Source organism: Panthera pardus, unplaced genomic scaffold (genome assembly GCF_024362965.1).
Source record: "Panthera pardus isolate Hobbes unplaced genomic scaffold, ASM2436296v1 HiC_scaffold_2, whole genome shotgun sequence".
Classification (NCBI taxonomy): Eukaryota; Metazoa; Chordata; class Mammalia; order Carnivora; family Felidae; genus Panthera; species Panthera pardus.
In genome coordinates, this window is record NW_026526765.1 from 66,539,077 (window position 1) to 66,557,050 (window position 17,974).

A 17,974-nucleotide genomic window follows, 5' to 3' on the forward strand; every position below is an offset into this window, starting at 1 on the left:
CAGGTGCCCAGTGGTACCTGCAGACATGGGGTAGAAGCGACAAGTGGATGATCACCAGGTGTGAGTAACCAGGGGGAAAAACAGGAATAGCCCGCCGAACGTGCTTTCATAGAAAAATAGCACATATTACCTAAGTGATGCTTTGGTTAATCATTCTTAGGAAACAAACAAATGAGAGGAGGAATCCTTAGGTGTACAGCATTCATCGAGGAAAATCCCAGGTGGTCTGTAGACAGAGGTGTACAAATTGGCCCCACAAACAGATGGAGATGCACATGTGTGTGTGATTGAAGAGCATAGGCTCCTGGACAGTGGATCCTAAGCTATTAAGTGGTTTCCTATAAGAAGCAGAATTTACTCTTACTTTCCCCATCTCTGTGGTGTTTGTATTTGTAACAATGCATAAAATACGTGCAGATGCATGCACACATACACGAGTACTAAACTGGCTGGATATGGAAGGAATTTCTAGGCTTAAAATTAGTGGGAGAAATAACAAAAGACTAGATCGATAGGATTTGACAACAAACGTGTTACTTTTGTGGAAAGAATTTAGATAAACTAGAGAAAATATTTCCAACAAATCTACTTTACCATCCTCAAAGAGCTTAATACAGTAAAAACATCTGGTAGGCTGAATACAACGTGCACCCCACTAACCATGTCCGCATCTTAATCCCCAGAATTTGCGAATAGGTTACCTTACAGGATAAAAGTGACTTGGTATATGTGATTAAGAATCTTGAGATAGAAGTGTCATCCTGGATCACCAAGTGGCCCTAATATAATCAAAAGGAGCTTTTATAACAGGACGCAGGAAGATGGGAAGTGGGAAGAGAGAGATGTGATGAGGAAAGCAGAGGGTCAGAGAGCAATTTGAAGAGCGAGGCTGCTGGCTTTGAAGATGGAAGAAGGGACCTCAGGCCAAGGAATGCCAGCAGCCAGTAGAAGCTGGGAGAGGAGAGGAGAGGAGAGGAGAGGAGGGGACTCTCCTTTAGAGGTTCTGGAAGGAGCCCAGACCTACTGACACCTGGATTTTGGCCTAGTGAAACCATTTCAGACTCATGACCACTAGAACTGTAAGGTAGTAAATGTGTGTTGTTTAAAGCCACTAATTTCGTAGTAATTGGTTACAGCAGCAACAGGAAACTAAGAATCTGAATGGATGAGAAACTTCCCTAATGATGTCTGCTGTCACTCAGCAAGTGCTTCTGTGTCCAGGCTATGTCGTGTGTCATCTCTGAGTCCTCACAAACCTATGGGGAAGGTGGTGTAACTCTCCTTTTTGCAAATAAGTTCCGTATAAGGCTTAAATTGTATGTCACACTGGGACGCCTGGGTGGCTCCGTCGGTTGAGTGTCCGACTTCGGCTCAGGTCATGATCTCGCAGTCTGTGAGTTCGAGCCCCGCGTTGGGCTCTGTGCTGACAGCTCAGATCCTGGAGCCTGCTTTGGATTCTGTGTCTCCCTCTCTATCTGCCCCTCCCCAGCTCATGCTCTGTCTCTCTGTCAAAAATAAATAAAGATTAAAAAAAATTTTTTTTTAATAAAAAAAAAAAAAGTCTTATGTCACAATTGTTAGTGCCAGAGCTAGGATTCTCTCTGGCCCGCATGACCCCAAAGCCCATGCATATGTATGTGTCTTTAACCCTTACTTCTTAGAAGTACATGCAAAGGACACATGTTAAATTGTAAGCAGTAGTTGGGGTTACAAGTGATATTTTCTGCTTATGGTGTTTTTTGCTTTTTTAATTTACACATTCGTTACAGAGAATATATAATCTTATGTTCAAGAGGAGGGGAAAACACTGTTAGTAGAATACTGGTACCTTGCCTCTTAGGGTTTATCGTCCCTGACAATAAAGTCTCCCAGAGAATGTTTCTCTTCTGGATCAGAAGCCCTCTCCAAGGTGGGTCTCAAAGGGCGCTCTGATCTAAGAGTGTGGCCTTATCAAAACATCTCCAGGTTTTGTCTTTGATGACTCTCAGGTGTGGGGTCATGTCCGGGGCCAGGTGAGGAGCACAGATGGTGGGACACATGGCTCCAGGCACAGGCAACATGGGATGTGTGCCACTGGGCACTTTAGTTGTGTCACTTTAACTGTCACATAAAACAAAATCTCAAAAAAAAGTTACCCCATCCTCAGCTCCATGACCTTGCTTCCTTTCTCTTCTCCCTCATGCACACAGAGGTGTAGTTCAAGGAAAAGTGCTGCTGAAGATAGGGAGGAACTCTCTACCGGCATCACCATGAGACCAGGGAGCCCCCGTGGTTGTCCTCTTCCCTCTCCGTGGGCCCCACTCTCCCCTGTCTGCTGGCCTTCCTTTGTTCAGCTGAGGGCGACAGGCTGGCTGTGGGGACACAGGCCCAGCAGGAAGACTGTCTGGGTGCTGCCTGGGTGCCATGACGTCATGCTCGAGAACGCCCCCATTTCCCCACAGTGCGGTCTGGAACATGGTCGCCCCAGGACCACAATGCTTCTGCACAGGCCAGGGCCAGAAGAAGAGGTTAAAAAAGAGCAGGGACACCCTGCTCCTCTGAAGGGGTAGAAGGGGAGGAGAGTGGCAGAAACAAAGCCCAGTGGGTCTGGAATGTGGAGACTGCAAGGCTGAGCGGATGGAGGATGGGATGGACACCTCAAGGAGTTCTCAAAACCCAAGAGGCCAGGAGAGCTAGGGTCAGAAAAATGTGTGGCCAGTCTGCTGTGGAGGCTGATAGGGGCACACCACCCTTCTTAACTCTCCCACCTCTGACTCGTGTCACGTCTGGATGGCAAGAAATCAGGAGCATGTACAGGTAAACAGCCTCTAGCTTCTGCTCAGAGACCTTTGGGAACCTATATGCAGTGTGGCAGATAATTCCAAACGGGGGTGACCGTAGTTTTTGTATTTGATGATTTCTGTTGTTGTAAAACTCTGTTCATATGATCTGGAGGCCCTGGTCCTGCAGGCTGGCCTCTCAGGTCCTGGTGTTCTGATCCTGCCTGCTGTGTGCGGGCCTCCCCGCCCCCACCCCCAGCTCTGACCTTCCCTTCATCTCCCTCTCCCACCTACTTCAGGGTACTTCTGTTTGGCCCTAAGCACAGTTGTGGATGTGGTGAGGGGGCTTGTTTCTTGTTTTCAAGGGGCATTTCCGTTTCTGTTCTGAAACTTGAAGATGTTTTTTTTTCATTGTCTCTCAGAATGAGGCAGATGCTTGGAACAAGCAGTCAGCTCTGAGGGTGTTTTCTCACACTGCCTTTGACTCTGCCATGGGGTCCCTTGGCACACAGCCTCTTTGCATCTCTAGATGCTGTAGTTCTCAACCAGTAACCTATTTCTGTATTGTACCAGCTCCTGCTTTCACCCCACTACACCCTAAGTTTTGTGGTGGTTTTGTCTGTTTGTTGAGTTTTATCAGAAGGGAGAGCTCATACTGACCAGCTCTGCATTCTTCAGCTGTGATTCTGGGGTAAGATCCCTCCCTGCAGTGGGGATCTTCTGTGTTTTGATTCAGAACCCTTTCTTTTTTTAAGTTTATTTATTTATTCTGAGAGAGAGAAAGAGGGAGAGAGGGAGGGAGGGAGAGAACCCCAAGGAGGCTCTGCACCATCAGCAGGGATCCCAATGTGGGGCTCGGACTCAAACCGTGAGATCATAACCTGAGCCGAAATCAAGGGTTGATGCTTAACCAGCCGAGCCACCAGGGCACCTGATCCAGAACATTTCTCCTCTGTGTTCCAAGGGTGTCTTTTTCTTGTGGGGTGCATCACTTGAAGTTCTCCCACCTTGGAGAATTCTGATAGCCTTCCTTTTCCGCCAGATTTTGCCCTTGCCAGGTAGGCCAAGCAGCCTGGATCTGGGAAGGCACAATTAGTGGTCACCTGTTGGTTCTCATGGAAATGGAGACCAAGCAGCTAGTCAAAGCCTTTGGGACTTGGAGCAGCCTTGCAAATGCAAGCGGAAGACTGCTAGCCCCCTCACCTCTTGTCACCTGACCTGTAAGCTGTGGAGCTAGACCACTTTACAACAACAGTTTGGCCAAATTGTTAGAACAGCTCTCAGGGCAGGAAATAGGGGATGCCATAGGCACTTGGACACCTGATTGGATGCTAATGGAAGACCCTGGGCGGAGGAGTGGTGGGGTGCTGCTGCAAGGTGGCTAGACTGGGTACAGCTGACTGTTCAGGCCAGGGTCTCCAGAGGCTAGTGCTGCCATATTGGTAACCCAAGCAAAGAAGGAACCCTGGGGTCCCTCCTGCAGGAAACATTCTACAGCTGTGGCGGTTATAGGTCTTCCTCTTTCTGTGTGACTGTCTAATTAAGATCGTGGCTGATGAATAGTAAGCAGCTAGCCTTGTAAAACTTAATGTGGTAGTCCCATCCATGTCCTTGAACACAAAGTACTTGTCTTTTCAAAGCTGAAACTGTGATTCTACCAAACTCTGATCACTGCCTCAGCACTTGGAGGCTCTTGTTTGCTCAGTGGGTTTGTACTCTTGATTTATTCTCTGTTGTGCGGCATGATTACAGAGGGATATGTGAGGCAGTGTGGTCTAGTGGTAGATGGGGGAGCTTGGAGTCACCTGATTCCTGGCTGTGCTTTAGCAAATCACTGATTATAGAGGGTCAGTCCAGTTAAGTTTTCAGACTCTGTTTTACCACCTGTAAAATGGGCTTATACCTGAAGGACAGGCTTTTAGAGACTTTTTTGATGATCATGATAGCAACTGACATTAATTGAGAACTTGCTTTGTGCCAGGGATATTGTATTAGTTGCTTTAAGTACATTATATAACCATAATAATGCCTCTGAGGAAGATGCTATTTTTATACCCACCATTTATGCTACATGCCAGAAAACCAAAGTTTAGTGAGTCCAAGGAACTTTACTGACGTCGCATGAGCAACAAATGGTAGAGCCAGAATTCAAAGCCATGATTCTGATTCAAAAGCTCAGATTCCTCATCACATTGAGATGTGAACGGTGTAAATATTAAAGGAGGGTTTCAACACCCACTTATCAAAAATTAAACTCCAATTATATGATTTGTATTAGGCTGAGAAGCAGTAGCCACTCTCATGCAGTGCTTATGGGAGTGTAAATTGTTACCACCATTTAGAAAAGCATTTGGGGGGGAGCCTGGGTGGCTCAGTCGGTTAAGTGTCCAACTTTTGATTTTGGCTCAGGTCGTGATCTCACGGGACCAACCCCCCACATAAGGCTCTAGGCTGATAGCGAGGAGCCTACTTGAGATTCTCTCTCTTCTCTCCCCTCTCTCCCCTCTCTCCCCTCTCTCCCCCTCTCTCCCCTCTCTCCCCTCTCTCCCCTCTCTCCCCTCTCTCCCCTCTCTCCCCTCTCTCCCCTCTCTCCCCTCTCTCCCCTCTCTCCCCTCTCTCCCCTCTCTCCCCTCTCTCCCCTCTCTCCCCTCTCTCCCCTCTCTCCCCTCTCTCCCCTCTCTCCCCTCTCTCCCCTCTCTCCCCTCTCTCCCCTCTCTCCCCTCTCTCCCCTCTCTCCCCTCTCTCCCCTCTCTCCCCTCTCTCCCCCTCCCCTGCACTCCCGTGCACACACACGTGTGTGCTCTCTCTCAAAATAAATAATAAAGTTAAAAAAAATGAAAAACATTTGTGCAGCTTTCCAGAAAACTGAAGGTAGTCTAACAGATCTGCTTCTGGGTGTATCTGGGAGATGCTCCTTCATGAGCACAAGGAGACAAGTAGAGAACACTACATCACCATGCTGTTCATATCAGTAAACAAATGAAGGGCACTGAAACTTCCAGCTTGACAAATCATGGAATCACCATATGATGAAATACCATATGGCACTTGAAATGAGCACTTTCTGAAGATTGTAGCTAGGGAAAAGGAAGCAGTTAAAATGAATACTGGTGATGAGGGAGCGGTGTCATGTTGAAGACTGTATAAGAGAACGCCATGTATAATATTTAGAGCAAGATAAACAATTTTAGAAATTTATGGAAAGATGTGTTATATGAAAACCTGGGAGGGCAGGTTGGCTCCAGCTTCGGTGGGGTAGCTGTCTTTGAGGTAGAGAATGGGATCGAGGACGGGCACAAAAGAGGGCTTCAATGTGTAGCTGTAACACACTTCCTTTCAAAAACTCTGGAAGCAAATATGACCAAAGATTGACGTTTATTAAACTGAGGTAGTCAATACATAGTACAACTCTCTACTTTTGTGTATGTTCTAAATATTTTCTGATAAAATACAGTGAGACGACACTCAGGGGACTTTTCCTTTGGAATTCCTCACAAAGATTGTCACGCGTTCTTGCTGTGACCTTTTCTTCATAGCTACACATCTTCATCCTTTGGATTATTTTAAAAGTAAAGGGCAATTGGCATTGAATGTGAGTGAGGTAGATAATAAATCAGGAGAATGCTGTTTTTTAATTAAGAATTTGGTGTGGCAGTCAGGGAGAGAGTAAGTGTCTGTGTGGCAGCAGCATTGAGAAAGCAAGTGCCTGTCCTCCGGAGCAGACTTCTCAGGACAGAATGCAACCACATCAATGTGTAAGTTAGGCCTACTTGTTAATAGGTCATCCTTGTTACTGACCTGCCTCACAGCCAGTCTGATATGCTTTCCAATGGACCCTCGTAGTTTGTCTCTGCTCCTGTCACCGGGTCCTTCAGGCCATTCTTTTCTAAGTGTAAAATTAAGCTAGAACTTCAAAGGTTCTGTCTCCTGTCCTGTGAAATCAGGGGATGTCCTATAGTGAGTCCCTCCACCAGAGCCACACTCCAGGGCCCAGTAGACTGTTGGTCACCATATAGGAGGTCAGCCTCTTCCAGACAGGACATGAGAGCAAGTTAAGGGCTGTGGCTGGCAGTGGGCTCAGGGTGGACACACTGGATTGTTCTTGAACTCTGGTTAGAAGCCTTTGGAAGCAAGCAGTGGGCAAGTCAAGTCTGAGGTGTTAGGGATTCTGTCCAGGCACATCTTCTGGATGCGTTCCAGTGATTGCTTTCACAGGGCTGGGTAGACAGACATCCTGACTCTTGAAGGTGAAACTGTCTCTAGGCTTTGCAAGTCAGAAAATCTGTTGTACAAAGTTCTACTTTGTCCTGTGGGGTAACAAGCATTTCTCTTCTCACACTTACTTATTTAAAATTTTATAAATGTTTGTTTATTTTTGAGAGACAAAGCACGAGGTGGGGAGGGGCAGAGAGAGAGGGAGACACAGAATCTGAAGCAGGCTCCAGGCTCTGAGCTGTCAGCACAGAGTCTGACAAAGGGCTCAAACCCACAAACCACGAGATCATGATCTGAGCCTAAGTGAGACGCTTAACCGACTGAGCCACCCAGGCACCCCTCACACTTACTTATTTAGTATCCACTTCTCATCCATGCTATCTAATACTGGCTTTTGATATTCTTTTGTTTTAATAGTTCATTGAACTCAGTTTACCTAAGTAAAAAGTATGGCTTTGGAGTCAGGTATTTTGATTCCTGGCTCTGCCACTGACCCAGCTTTGCAACCTTGGGCACGTTATTCAGCCTCTGTTAACTCACACTTAGGAGGATATCAGTAGCACCTTCTTCAAAGGGCCATTGTGATGATTGAATGATCCGATGAGTGTGTAATACCTTGCACATGACATTATGACATTCAGGTTAAATGTTGAACAGCATCTTCCTACCTTACTCTGATTAACCATGTGTGTGCCCTCAATCTTGATTTCCCTCTCCTCACCTCTGTGCTATTGGGCTGTTTGTAATACATCCATACTTAATGATCATGTAAACATAAAGCCTTCAGCCTCTTGTTCAAATTTATTTATTAAATAATAGAAACTTTGCTGCCTGCAGTCACTGTGGCTGTCCTTTTGAAACTAAATTTGGACTACAAGGTATTCTATGGCAGAACATATGATTTTGTGTTTCTTGGTTACCTGTTTGATGAAGATGCTAGAATAATTTGAATCTTTTTTTTTTTTTTTTTTTTTTTTGCCTCCTTTTGGTAATCAAAAGAAATTTCATTTGTCAGCTGGTTCTTGTCTTTTTCGTGAAGCTTAACAATATCCCATCGTGGCTGTGATGAGTTTATAATGGAAAAATGGGGCATCCAGAAACAACCAGAGGCTTGCCTGTAACATGGACAAGCTGGCTCTGATATCAACTATATCTGTTATTTCAATTCCCATCTGAGATCTCCGCCTCCTTAATTCTAAATCTTGCATGACCCCTTTTACATCCCCTTTGCAAACCCCTGGGAATGAGAGAGGCTTCTTGATGGTGTGGTTTACTTGATTCTACTTCTCCATCTCTAGAATGGTAATGGGATCATGCTCCAGCAGGCCCGTGCACTAGACTTGTTTATGCCCCTGTCGTTACATCTTTGTCCTTCAATTTGTTCTGAGTATGTAATAGAACTGTGAGGAGCTTGGCTTATAATGTGGGGTCTGGCTAACCTGGTGTGGCTCACATTTGTGAGAAGTTACCTCTTGGGGAAAGAGTTTAGTTTTTTCTGTTTTCATCATGAGTGTACACATTTGCTTTTGTTGGTGTGTTTCATCACAACATTCTCTACCAGACTAAATGATACTTACAGGTTGATTGGGAGCTTGCTGAGTGTTTGCACAGCCAGCATAGACTCTAAATGATGTAGTAATGAAATGGCATTCAGGGGTGTGTCATAGTAAACTATGAATATCTATTTTAGGAATTGTGTTGAAGACACACAACAGGGACTAGACTCTTTGCCCTTAAATAAGGCAGGCTTAGAAACTGCCCTCCTTGCAGGAAGCAAGAGTGCAGACGGTGCTGACTTTCCAAAGGATTCATGACTTGAAAGTTCTTCAACATCTCAGGGCTAATAGAGGTTTTTTTCTTGAAAGTGCATATGTGCTTTACTTTGTTCTTTAATATATCCACACCAATCTTAATTTTTTTTTAATTTAATTTAATTTAAAAAAATTTTTTTTTAACGTTTATTTATTTTTGAGACAGAGAGAGACAGAGCATGAACGGGGGAGGGTCAGAGAGAGGGAGACACAGAATCTGAAGCAGGTTCCAGGCTCTGAGCTGTCAGCACAGAGCCCAATGCGGGGCTCGAACCCACGGACCGCGAGATCATGACCTGAGCTGAAGTCGGCTGCTTAACCGACTGAGCCACCCAGGTGCCCCTTAATTTTTTTTTTTAAGTTCTGGTTAAATCAAGTACAGTGTTGCTGTAGGGCAGCCTTCCACAAACCCAAATGCCAAGCAGGTAGGCTAAATCAACGAAGTGGGCTTTAGAAGGTTTATTTGTTTTTGTCTAAAAGATGGTGTTAATTATGGAGAACCGTGGTCAAGAGGGAAAGCTGTCTTCACTTCAAGTCCATTGTCACCACGCCTGCTGCAGGCCCTGGGTTACTAGAGTTCAGGTCATTTAAAGAAATCCACAGGTTTTCATGTTAAATCCATTAATATTTAAGAAAGGCTTAAATAAGGAAGACTGTGCAAACCAAACACAATGTATCTGAATGGCCAGCTTATAACTCCTCTTCCCCCCAGAGCCACATATGCTGTGGCTTCAAGTGCCTACTGACATGCACCCTGTAACCCACAGTGGGGTCCCCCCAGTGTGAGAAGAACAGCCTCTGAGCCAGGGAGACCAAGCAGATGTGGTCAGAGCCCTAGTAACCTGAGAGGATCATTGTAGCACAGGGGTGTGCTGGGACCTCTGGGAATCCCAGGGGACCCTTACCCTGCTTTAGCAGTAGCTCTGATTCAATCCTATGTATTGGGTTTATGTATCACCCCCTCCCTCCAACATACATGCACCATCCCTCCACTAAAAAAAAAAAAAAAAAATCCCCACAAACTTCCTCATATCACCCATTTCCAAATCTCAGGGTGCTGGTGCCTCTCATTTGAATGCACGCTTATTTACTCTTCCTTCTTGAGTCAAGGATTCCAGAAATGAACTCATCTGACCAGTGTGGGGTGGGGAGGAATTAACTCCTTCTTCATAGTCCCCACACAGCCTCTGTTACCGTGTCCTGAGACTGCAGAGTTCCTTGGCAGCCATGGGCACGCTTAATTCACCATGAACTTAGTATGAACTAGAATTTGTAAATCTCTTTTATATATTCTGCTACCAAGCCGTATTTCTCTCCTACAGTTGTAATAAATTATTTTAGCATGCTTGGGGATGGTAATTACTTGAGCGCCTGAAGTTGGTAAAGCTGTTTGTTCCTCTCAGCAATCCTGGGCTGCTGCTGAGTGTTTAAATATGTTTGCTTTTTAACATAATTGTCCTTCTTACTTTCTCATCAGTTGTCAGTGTGGCTGTCACTGTGTGGCTGTCTCTGGTCCTTTTTATTTGCTGCTTCTAATCTCCTAGTGTTGGGAATTCATGCATCCAGGAATTTTAGAATCATATAACCAGAGTTTCTAGAATTTCAGACAAGATAGATGGTCTCTGTGTGTGGACCCTTAGTATGGGTCAAGTATCTGAGCACAGGTTTGACGTTAATGTCTCCTTGGCTGGTCAGAGCCATTTATTTTGCTTCCCAGTTTTCAGGTCTGGGGAAGAGTTGTCCCTTCTAGGACTTCTATCTTGTCAAGTAAGACTTGACAGAACTGAGAAACTCTTCCCAAACAGCTGCCCTTCCTCACCCTCTTGTCTCTCCCAACTGCCTGGAGAGCTGGGGCCTTGCCTTGAATACCACATAGACAAGACTCGATCTTGGATGCATTCAACTTCTTAACGCCCACCCTCTCCTTATAAAGGTGAAGTTTTGACCATCATGGAAAAGCCATTTACACGTGGAATGGTTAACAGCCTTCTATGGCCTAACATTTATTCCATGGTTTTTGACCAGTGTGCTGTAGTAGATACAATGGTACATGGTCATTAGATCCTCCATGGGGTCCCCTGGGCGTCTTTGTCATCCTTCTCTCTTCTCCTTTCTTTTAAAAAAAAAAAAAAATTTTTTTTTTAACGTTTATTTATTTTTGAGACAGAGAGAGACAGAGCATGAACGGGGGAGGGGCAGAGAGAGAGGGAGACACAGAATCGGAAGCAGGCTCCAGGCTCTGAGCCATCAGCCCAGAGCCCAACGCAGGGCTCGAACTCATGGACCGTGAGATCGTGACCTGAGCCGAAGTCGGACACTTAACCAACTGAGCCACCCAGGCGCCCCTCTTCTCCTTTCAATTAAAAGGTGGAGGAGATGAGATTTGAGTTTGGGGACAGAAGTTCTCAGAACAAATTTTCCTTTGACTACAGTGTATGTCTATAAGTCCTTTAAAAAAAAATTAAGATTGCCTATTTTAGAGTATAATCCTAGAATTGGAGATGTGAAGTTCAAGCCATTAGCTGTCTAGTACACTTCTGTCAATGGAATAGAGAGTTTTTACATGGAAGTTCTGCCTTTGGACAGACTCATTTGACTTATACCTGTCCATTTCTTCTTTTGATATTTTTAATAAAAACAAGCCTGGTTGACCTCTCTTCCTATAGGATTATAGATACTGAACCACTATAGAGGAAAGCCACGTGCTGTTCCACAAATTAGCAAAATAAAGTTTTACAAGTTGGTTTCATTTCCTTCCAGCATCTCTCTGACCAGCCCAAACAAAAAAATTAAGTTATGCCTAGAAGTTAAGGAAAACCAATTGAGTTGGTGGGAGAGTGGGTGGCAGAGAATTAGAAGCTGATGTTGTAGCTTTTTTAGACTATCTTAAGTAGAAACAAAGCTTTGGGTTAAGGACCTGAATTATCCCATTATGTTCTGCCAAAGTATTGATACTTTGTATTGCCAAGTTCATCTCAACAAATACATGGTGCTAATAAGCCGGAAAACAATCTCATAAGAGCAAACTGTAACATGAAGAGATGACAGTTCTTTGGAAGATTACTAGAAATTAAGTGCCAGCTCTCTCCTCTAATGAGCTTTGGAGCTAGGTGGAGATGGGTTTTGGCGTCAGACGTTTGGTCTGCTCACAGCTTTGTGACTTTGGATAGTTACCCTAACCTCCATGGGCTTCAGTTTGTGCAAGTGGAGAACAAAATTGGGAATTGGGAAGATAGAGGGGCGGGTGTTGGAATGTTGGAAGGGGGGAGGGTAACAAAGGAGCTGGAGTGGCAGGAGCTGGATAATGGTAGTTCTTTACCCTCCCTCCTCCCCATATCTTGTGTCAGGCAGAACATCAGAGAGTTTGGGCAATTATTCCTCACTAGTGAGGGTTTCCAGATAGTTCACGTCCCTCTGGATGGTCCGGTTTCCCTTTGGCGCTCTTAGGATGGGGTTTTTGCATGTGCGTACTTCTCCAGGCGTCTGACTAGCTCGGGGTCGATATTCTCGATATTGTGCTGGATACAATATTCCTATTAATGCAGCTAAGGTTGGATTGTCATTTGGGGAAGTTAATACAGTGTCCCCTCCAGGCTTACTTGGAACTGTGAAACCCTTGGGTGAGGCCAGGCCCCTCCTGAGGAGGGAGATGTCTGAGGGGGAAGGACACTGCTGGGTCTATGACCTTGATGTTTTAATTGGGGCTGAGGACTGACTGTGTACTCTTCTTTTCTGAGATAAGAAAGGAAAGAAGGTTTTGTTTTGTTTTTTTAACGTTTATTTATTTTTGAGACAGAGACAGAGCATGAACGGGGGAGGGGCAGAGAGAGAGGGAGACACAGAATCGGAAGCAGGCTCCAGGCTCCGAGCCATCAGCCCAGAGCCTGACACGGGGCTTGAACTCATGGACCGCGAGATTGTGACCTGAGCTGAAGTCGGACGCTTAATCGACTGAGCCACCCAGGCGCCCCAGGAAAGAAGGTTTTTAAAGAGTAGTTTTGTAGGTTTTCTCTAATCTGGTACCTAAAGGAAAATAGATTTGAAAGGAGTCATATATTGAAAGCATTGGAATTTAGAGATACTTATTATTAAAAAAAAAAAAAACAAAACTTTCTCTTTCTGTCATACACACACAGCTTTAACTTTTTAAACCTCCCTCCACTTTGAATCAGGAGGCTAGGGGGCCTGCATTTTGGCTGCTAGAGCAGCCTCTAACCTTCTAAATCATAACAATAAGGAGCAGCTGGGGCTGCTGAGCGATCCAGAGCCCCAGCCGTGTAAGGCCATCTCCCTGCAGCTAGGTACCCAACATAAATCATAAGATGCTTTCTTTTAAGCTATTCTGCCCACCTGGACACCTTCCCCCCTCCCTCCTTCTTTATACCTGTTGAAATCCTACTTCCAGGCTTAGCCCAAAGCCCACTCTCCAATAAAATCTTCCTAAATCACCGCAGGTGGGAACTACATGGAGTCCCCTTTGCTGTCTGATGGCAAATTATTGGGACTTGCACTGTGGCCCTATCGTAAGCCTCTGTGGTAGTGTGGACAGCACTGTTACTCGGTGTATACCTTCCTGTTGTCTAGATTGTGAGGTCCACACTGGCTAAACATGCAAGGAGTGTTGACTACCAGTCTTTGTGCTGAGAACTAGACATAGCTTAAATTTAGGTGCTCACCGTCATTATGTGGAGCTGACATGTAAATACAAAACTCACTGTGATTGATATATATTGTATGGTGAAAGGAGGTAGCAAGTGCTTTAATATTGATTTATTTGTAAAGGTTTTTTATGTTTATTTATTAGAGAAAGAGAGAGAGAGAGAGAGAGAGAGAGAATGAGTAGGGGAGGGGCAGAGAGAGAGGGAGACACAGAATGCAAAGCAGGCACCAGACTCTGAGTGGTCAGCACAGAACCCAGTGTGGGGCTCGAACTCATGAACTGCGAGATCATGACCTGAGCCGAAGTCCGATGTTTAACCAACTGGGTCATCCAGGGGCCCCAAATGCTTTAATATTTAGAAGTGAGTGCCTCTCTGTAGCTTTTTGAGGTGTTCTCTTTTGAAGTTGGGGACTGTCTTATCAATCTTGACTTACATACCTAACAGAATGCCCAGTGCCTGATAGGTACCCAGAATGTGCATATTAAATGAATCACTTACCATTTAGTTAGCAGACAGCATGTGTGCCCAATTAACTGCACTAGAACAGCGGGTCTGATTTGAGTGCTCTAATAGAACAGACATGAAGAGTGCCTTTCGCATAAGCCGTTTGGTAAATGCTAATGGAATGAAAACATTTTGTATAATGTATAGAAGGCAGTTTAATCCCTCCTCTCCTATAAAAACCTCCTTAAGAGCATTTCAGTTGTGGGGAGCTCCCCTGATACAGAAACAAAACTGATGGGCAAGGAGTGACCCCAGTGAAGAAGAGCTCTGTGGCTGTTACCTTAAAAAAACACGAGAACCCTTCCAGTGGAGCCCAGAGAGCTGACACAGAGCACAATTTGGCTCTACCTGGCGGGAGCAGCAGGGCCTCTGGCTGGGTGGTTCGGGAAGAACAGATGATACAGGGAGCTGGTCCTGTGGAGAGTGCTGTGTCTGTGCGGGGACTGTTACAAGCACCTGGGCAGGACAGGCACTCGGAATGTAGCAGGGGTGGCTGCAGTCACGGCTGAAGAAACTCGCTTGTCCTTCAGAATTACCAGTTTCACGACGTTTTTGGTATTTTTACGCGGTGTTGGTTTTGGAGCTGTGACTTTTACATGAGAAGAAATGAACAATCCAGGTCTAAGATCTTCATTTTGGTTTGAGATGTGCATTTTGTGGGTAACATTGGAAGCCCAACACATTGCACTTGTCAGCACTGTCACCACGTCCACTCATTCATACTCATCCTTGGACCTCACCATTTCCAGTGGGCTCATTATCCTGTGACTGGAGAAACTGGGGCCCAGAGAATAAAGTCAGATTTGACCCCACTCTTCTGACTGCAGGGCACAGTGCTTTCTCTCCGGTTATATTCCATTTTGTAGTTAGAGATGCAAGGGATTTTTGTTGGGCGCTATCAGTTTAGTCTATGGAGTTCGTATATGTTACCTTTTATCTCCTTAAATACTGATTTCAGCTATTAGAAACAATACAACAGCCAAGCTAAATTCCTTTAGAGTCTCAGTAAAAGTGTAGCTCACCAGAATCCATTTCTGAATTCTGATTCGGACATTTTAAGGCTGGCCATGGTTTTATGACAAATTGTGTTGGTCTAAAATTTGCCTGATTTGGTCTTTAAAAAGGCCCGTGTGCATCCGCGTGTATTTTGTTAGCAGTAGAACCAGGAAAACTATTTCTTGGGAATCAAGGCTTCCCATCAAAATCCACCTTTAGGAATTGTCTACATTTGGCAACTGTTTAAATTGTCTGTTTCTCATGATTTAAGTTATCTTAAATGGGTGTTGCTAGCTCATGAAGACGTTTTTTGGTCTTAAACTTGGAGCTTAGAAGAATGCATGTAGGTTTTTAGGGCACTACATCAATATAATCAATTTAGCTAGTCAGAACTCTGGCTCTTCAAAATTAGAAGTGGCTACTCAGGATTATTTCAGACTAAATTGTAAACAGAGTTAATGATGGTTGGCAAAGTAGGGTGCTGAATGGGGATAGGGCATCAATGACTTCACATAATTACAATTATTTTCTGATAAGAGAAATAATTCTACTCTGTATTGTAAAATATAGGAAGTCAGAAAGATGCTGAAACCAAAATTACCTAAAATCCCGTAGTCGGATAAACTTAACATTTATCTTTTTTTTTTTTTTTTTTTTTTTTTTAAGAGAGAGAGAGAGAGAGAGAACGCGAGCATGCATGGGTCTTGATCTTACGATTTTGGGATCATGACCTGAGCCAAAATCAAGAGTTGGATGCTTAACCAACTGAGCCACCCAGGCACCCCTACCATTTTTCTTTGATATTTTCTATTGTACAGAGAAAAAGTTGATCTTGTTTACATTGTTGAGATCCTAACATGTGCAAATGTATACTTGTTTTGGATAAGAAGGGCTGGAATGTAGTATAAGCATTTCTCATGTCTGTAATAGGAATTTCTGTTAAGTAGCTTCTCATGGGCCACCCCTCCCTGCCACACACACCTGAAAGGTGAAGAAGAAAGGCCAACAAACTAGAATACTGTTCTCCTGCCTGTCTACTCTTTGTTCACCAATGTAGCCTAAGTAGGGTTGAAAGCAGAGAGAGGAGGAGGAGGAGGAGGGGGAAGAGGTGCGGGAGGAAATCGGTGACCCTGTCTGTGAGGGATAACAAGTTTTGCAGGTGGGTTCTCTATGCAATATATTCCATAAATCTGAATCATACCATATTTATTTTTCTTCATTAAATTTCTGAACTGGAAAGGACTATACTGAAAACTTGAAATGTATAAGGTTATTAAATTGAAAACACGGGAGATAGATGATGGAATTGAAGAAGAAATAGAAATAAGACCAATTGAGGCATTAGGAAAGAGAAAATGGCAAATTCAAAAACCAGGTCAGGGGTAAGCAGTGGAAATGGGCCAGTGGAGTCCAGAGCCAGCAAAGAAATAGTGCTCAGGGAGGACAGTGTGATGAGCTACATCTGTGCTAAAATGTTGGGAGGAGGGTGTCAGGCCAGCATTGTGCTCCCTGTCTGTAGAAGTCCTTTTTGGCTACACTTGTGAGGTGGGAGTAGAACTATCTAGCAAATACACAGTGCAGCATATGAAGCTACTTTTCAGGTAATTCAAAATCAAGATGTAGGTATGCATAACAGTAGCTTAAGTGAACACACCCAAAGTCCTTGGGTAGGGAGAGTATGGGGCTGGGTGTTAAATGTGCTAAATCATTTGATACAGTACCCATGGCAGCTGGGCACAGAGGTGAAAGGTGGTGGCGCTGGGATTTGAACCCAGGTGTTGCCTGTATCTAAGGCTCATGCTTTTGTCAACACCAGCAGACCTTGGCTCTAATGCTCCCCAGTGCGAGCTGTAAATAGGTGGTATATCCTTGTAAAACACACATGGTTCCTGAGTTACCCAATTTTATAGTCAAGTCCTACTGAATTCAGCCTCATCCTTTTGTCTTTTAGAGAACTTGCATACAATTAGTTAGTAAATGAGACAATACACTAACATCTTAAAAGAAATCAATAGTAACCGATTCAATTTGCCTTAATTGAACAAAATCCTACTATCTAGTGTTTTTAAAGTCTTGAAGCACAAGCACAATGGCAATCAAAAAGCCTTGAACCAGTTTGGGGAAGAATTTCCCTTGGATTTGCTCTGTAAGGAAGGTAGAACCAGTCACTTAAGAGTACTGAGCATTGCCCTGAAGTAGCTCTTGTGTTACTAACAGCCCGTGTACTTGCCTCTAACAGCATTTGAGAAGACAAATGTACCCAGTGCTAGGCTGCAAATGGATTAAAGCAGTGTTGATCCTCATCTGTCAGAACAATTAACATGAGTAAAATACTTGCCCTACTTAAAGCAGATGGAGGGAGGGGAGGAGAGGGGGAGGGGATGGTGCTCTCTAGTACTGTTCATAAGATTAATGTTGCTATATGGGCAGAGAGAGCACTGGATTTATTTTCTGAACATTACATGGATTTACAAGGATGTCAGTTATTGCTGAAAGCACAGACTGTGTTCTTAAAGGGTCTCTGTAGGGTATTGAATGAGACACAGAAGAGGTGTGGGGGTGGGGAATGGTACATGAGATATATAGCATTTTTAACAGTAAAGTATGACTTGTTGACCATTTTGTCCTCTTATTTTTAAGCTCTGCTGAATTCAAGGCTTAACAGTAACCTGGCTTCTTAGAGGATATATAAATATTGTTATAAGATTTTTTTGATAAAATAAATAGAATAGACCTAGGACTGTAATGACTTGAGACCACAGCTTGGTGTTCGCACGGAGACTTGAGATCCCCCTTGCCTTCCATTAGAGCTGGATCCGCGCTACCAGGGTGGGAGGAAAAGAAAACAGCACATTCATTAAGAATGAGACATCTAGGAGGATTTTATTACTCTTTGACAGTGGAAGTGGAGTGGGAAAATTGTTGAGGTTAGCACAAGAATGATAGAAGATGACAGTTGTGTGAGAAATAATATTTACATGAGTGCTGAATCAAATTTTAATTATAGGAAGCCTATTGAGGAAGGGAT

General features: G+C 44.3%; 1 protein-coding gene across 4 annotated transcripts in view; it reads left to right on the forward strand.

The window, feature by feature from the left end:
* The window catches only part of MCC (MCC regulator of WNT signaling pathway), a 428,047-nt gene that overhangs the window by 270,221 nt on the left and 139,852 nt on the right, over nt 1-17,974 (forward strand). The window contains exon 1 of one of the 4 annotated variants that reach the window (XM_019450490.2): nt 2,661-2,796. The exons of the other annotated variants lie outside the window; for them this stretch is intronic. Within the exon in view, the coding sequence (XP_019306035.1) occupies nt 2,770-2,796 (27 nt within the window). The 5' untranslated portion in view covers nt 2,661-2,769. Of the gene's footprint in view, nt 1-2,660; nt 2,797-17,974 lie in introns of those variants that run through there. 4 annotated transcript variants of the gene reach the window in all.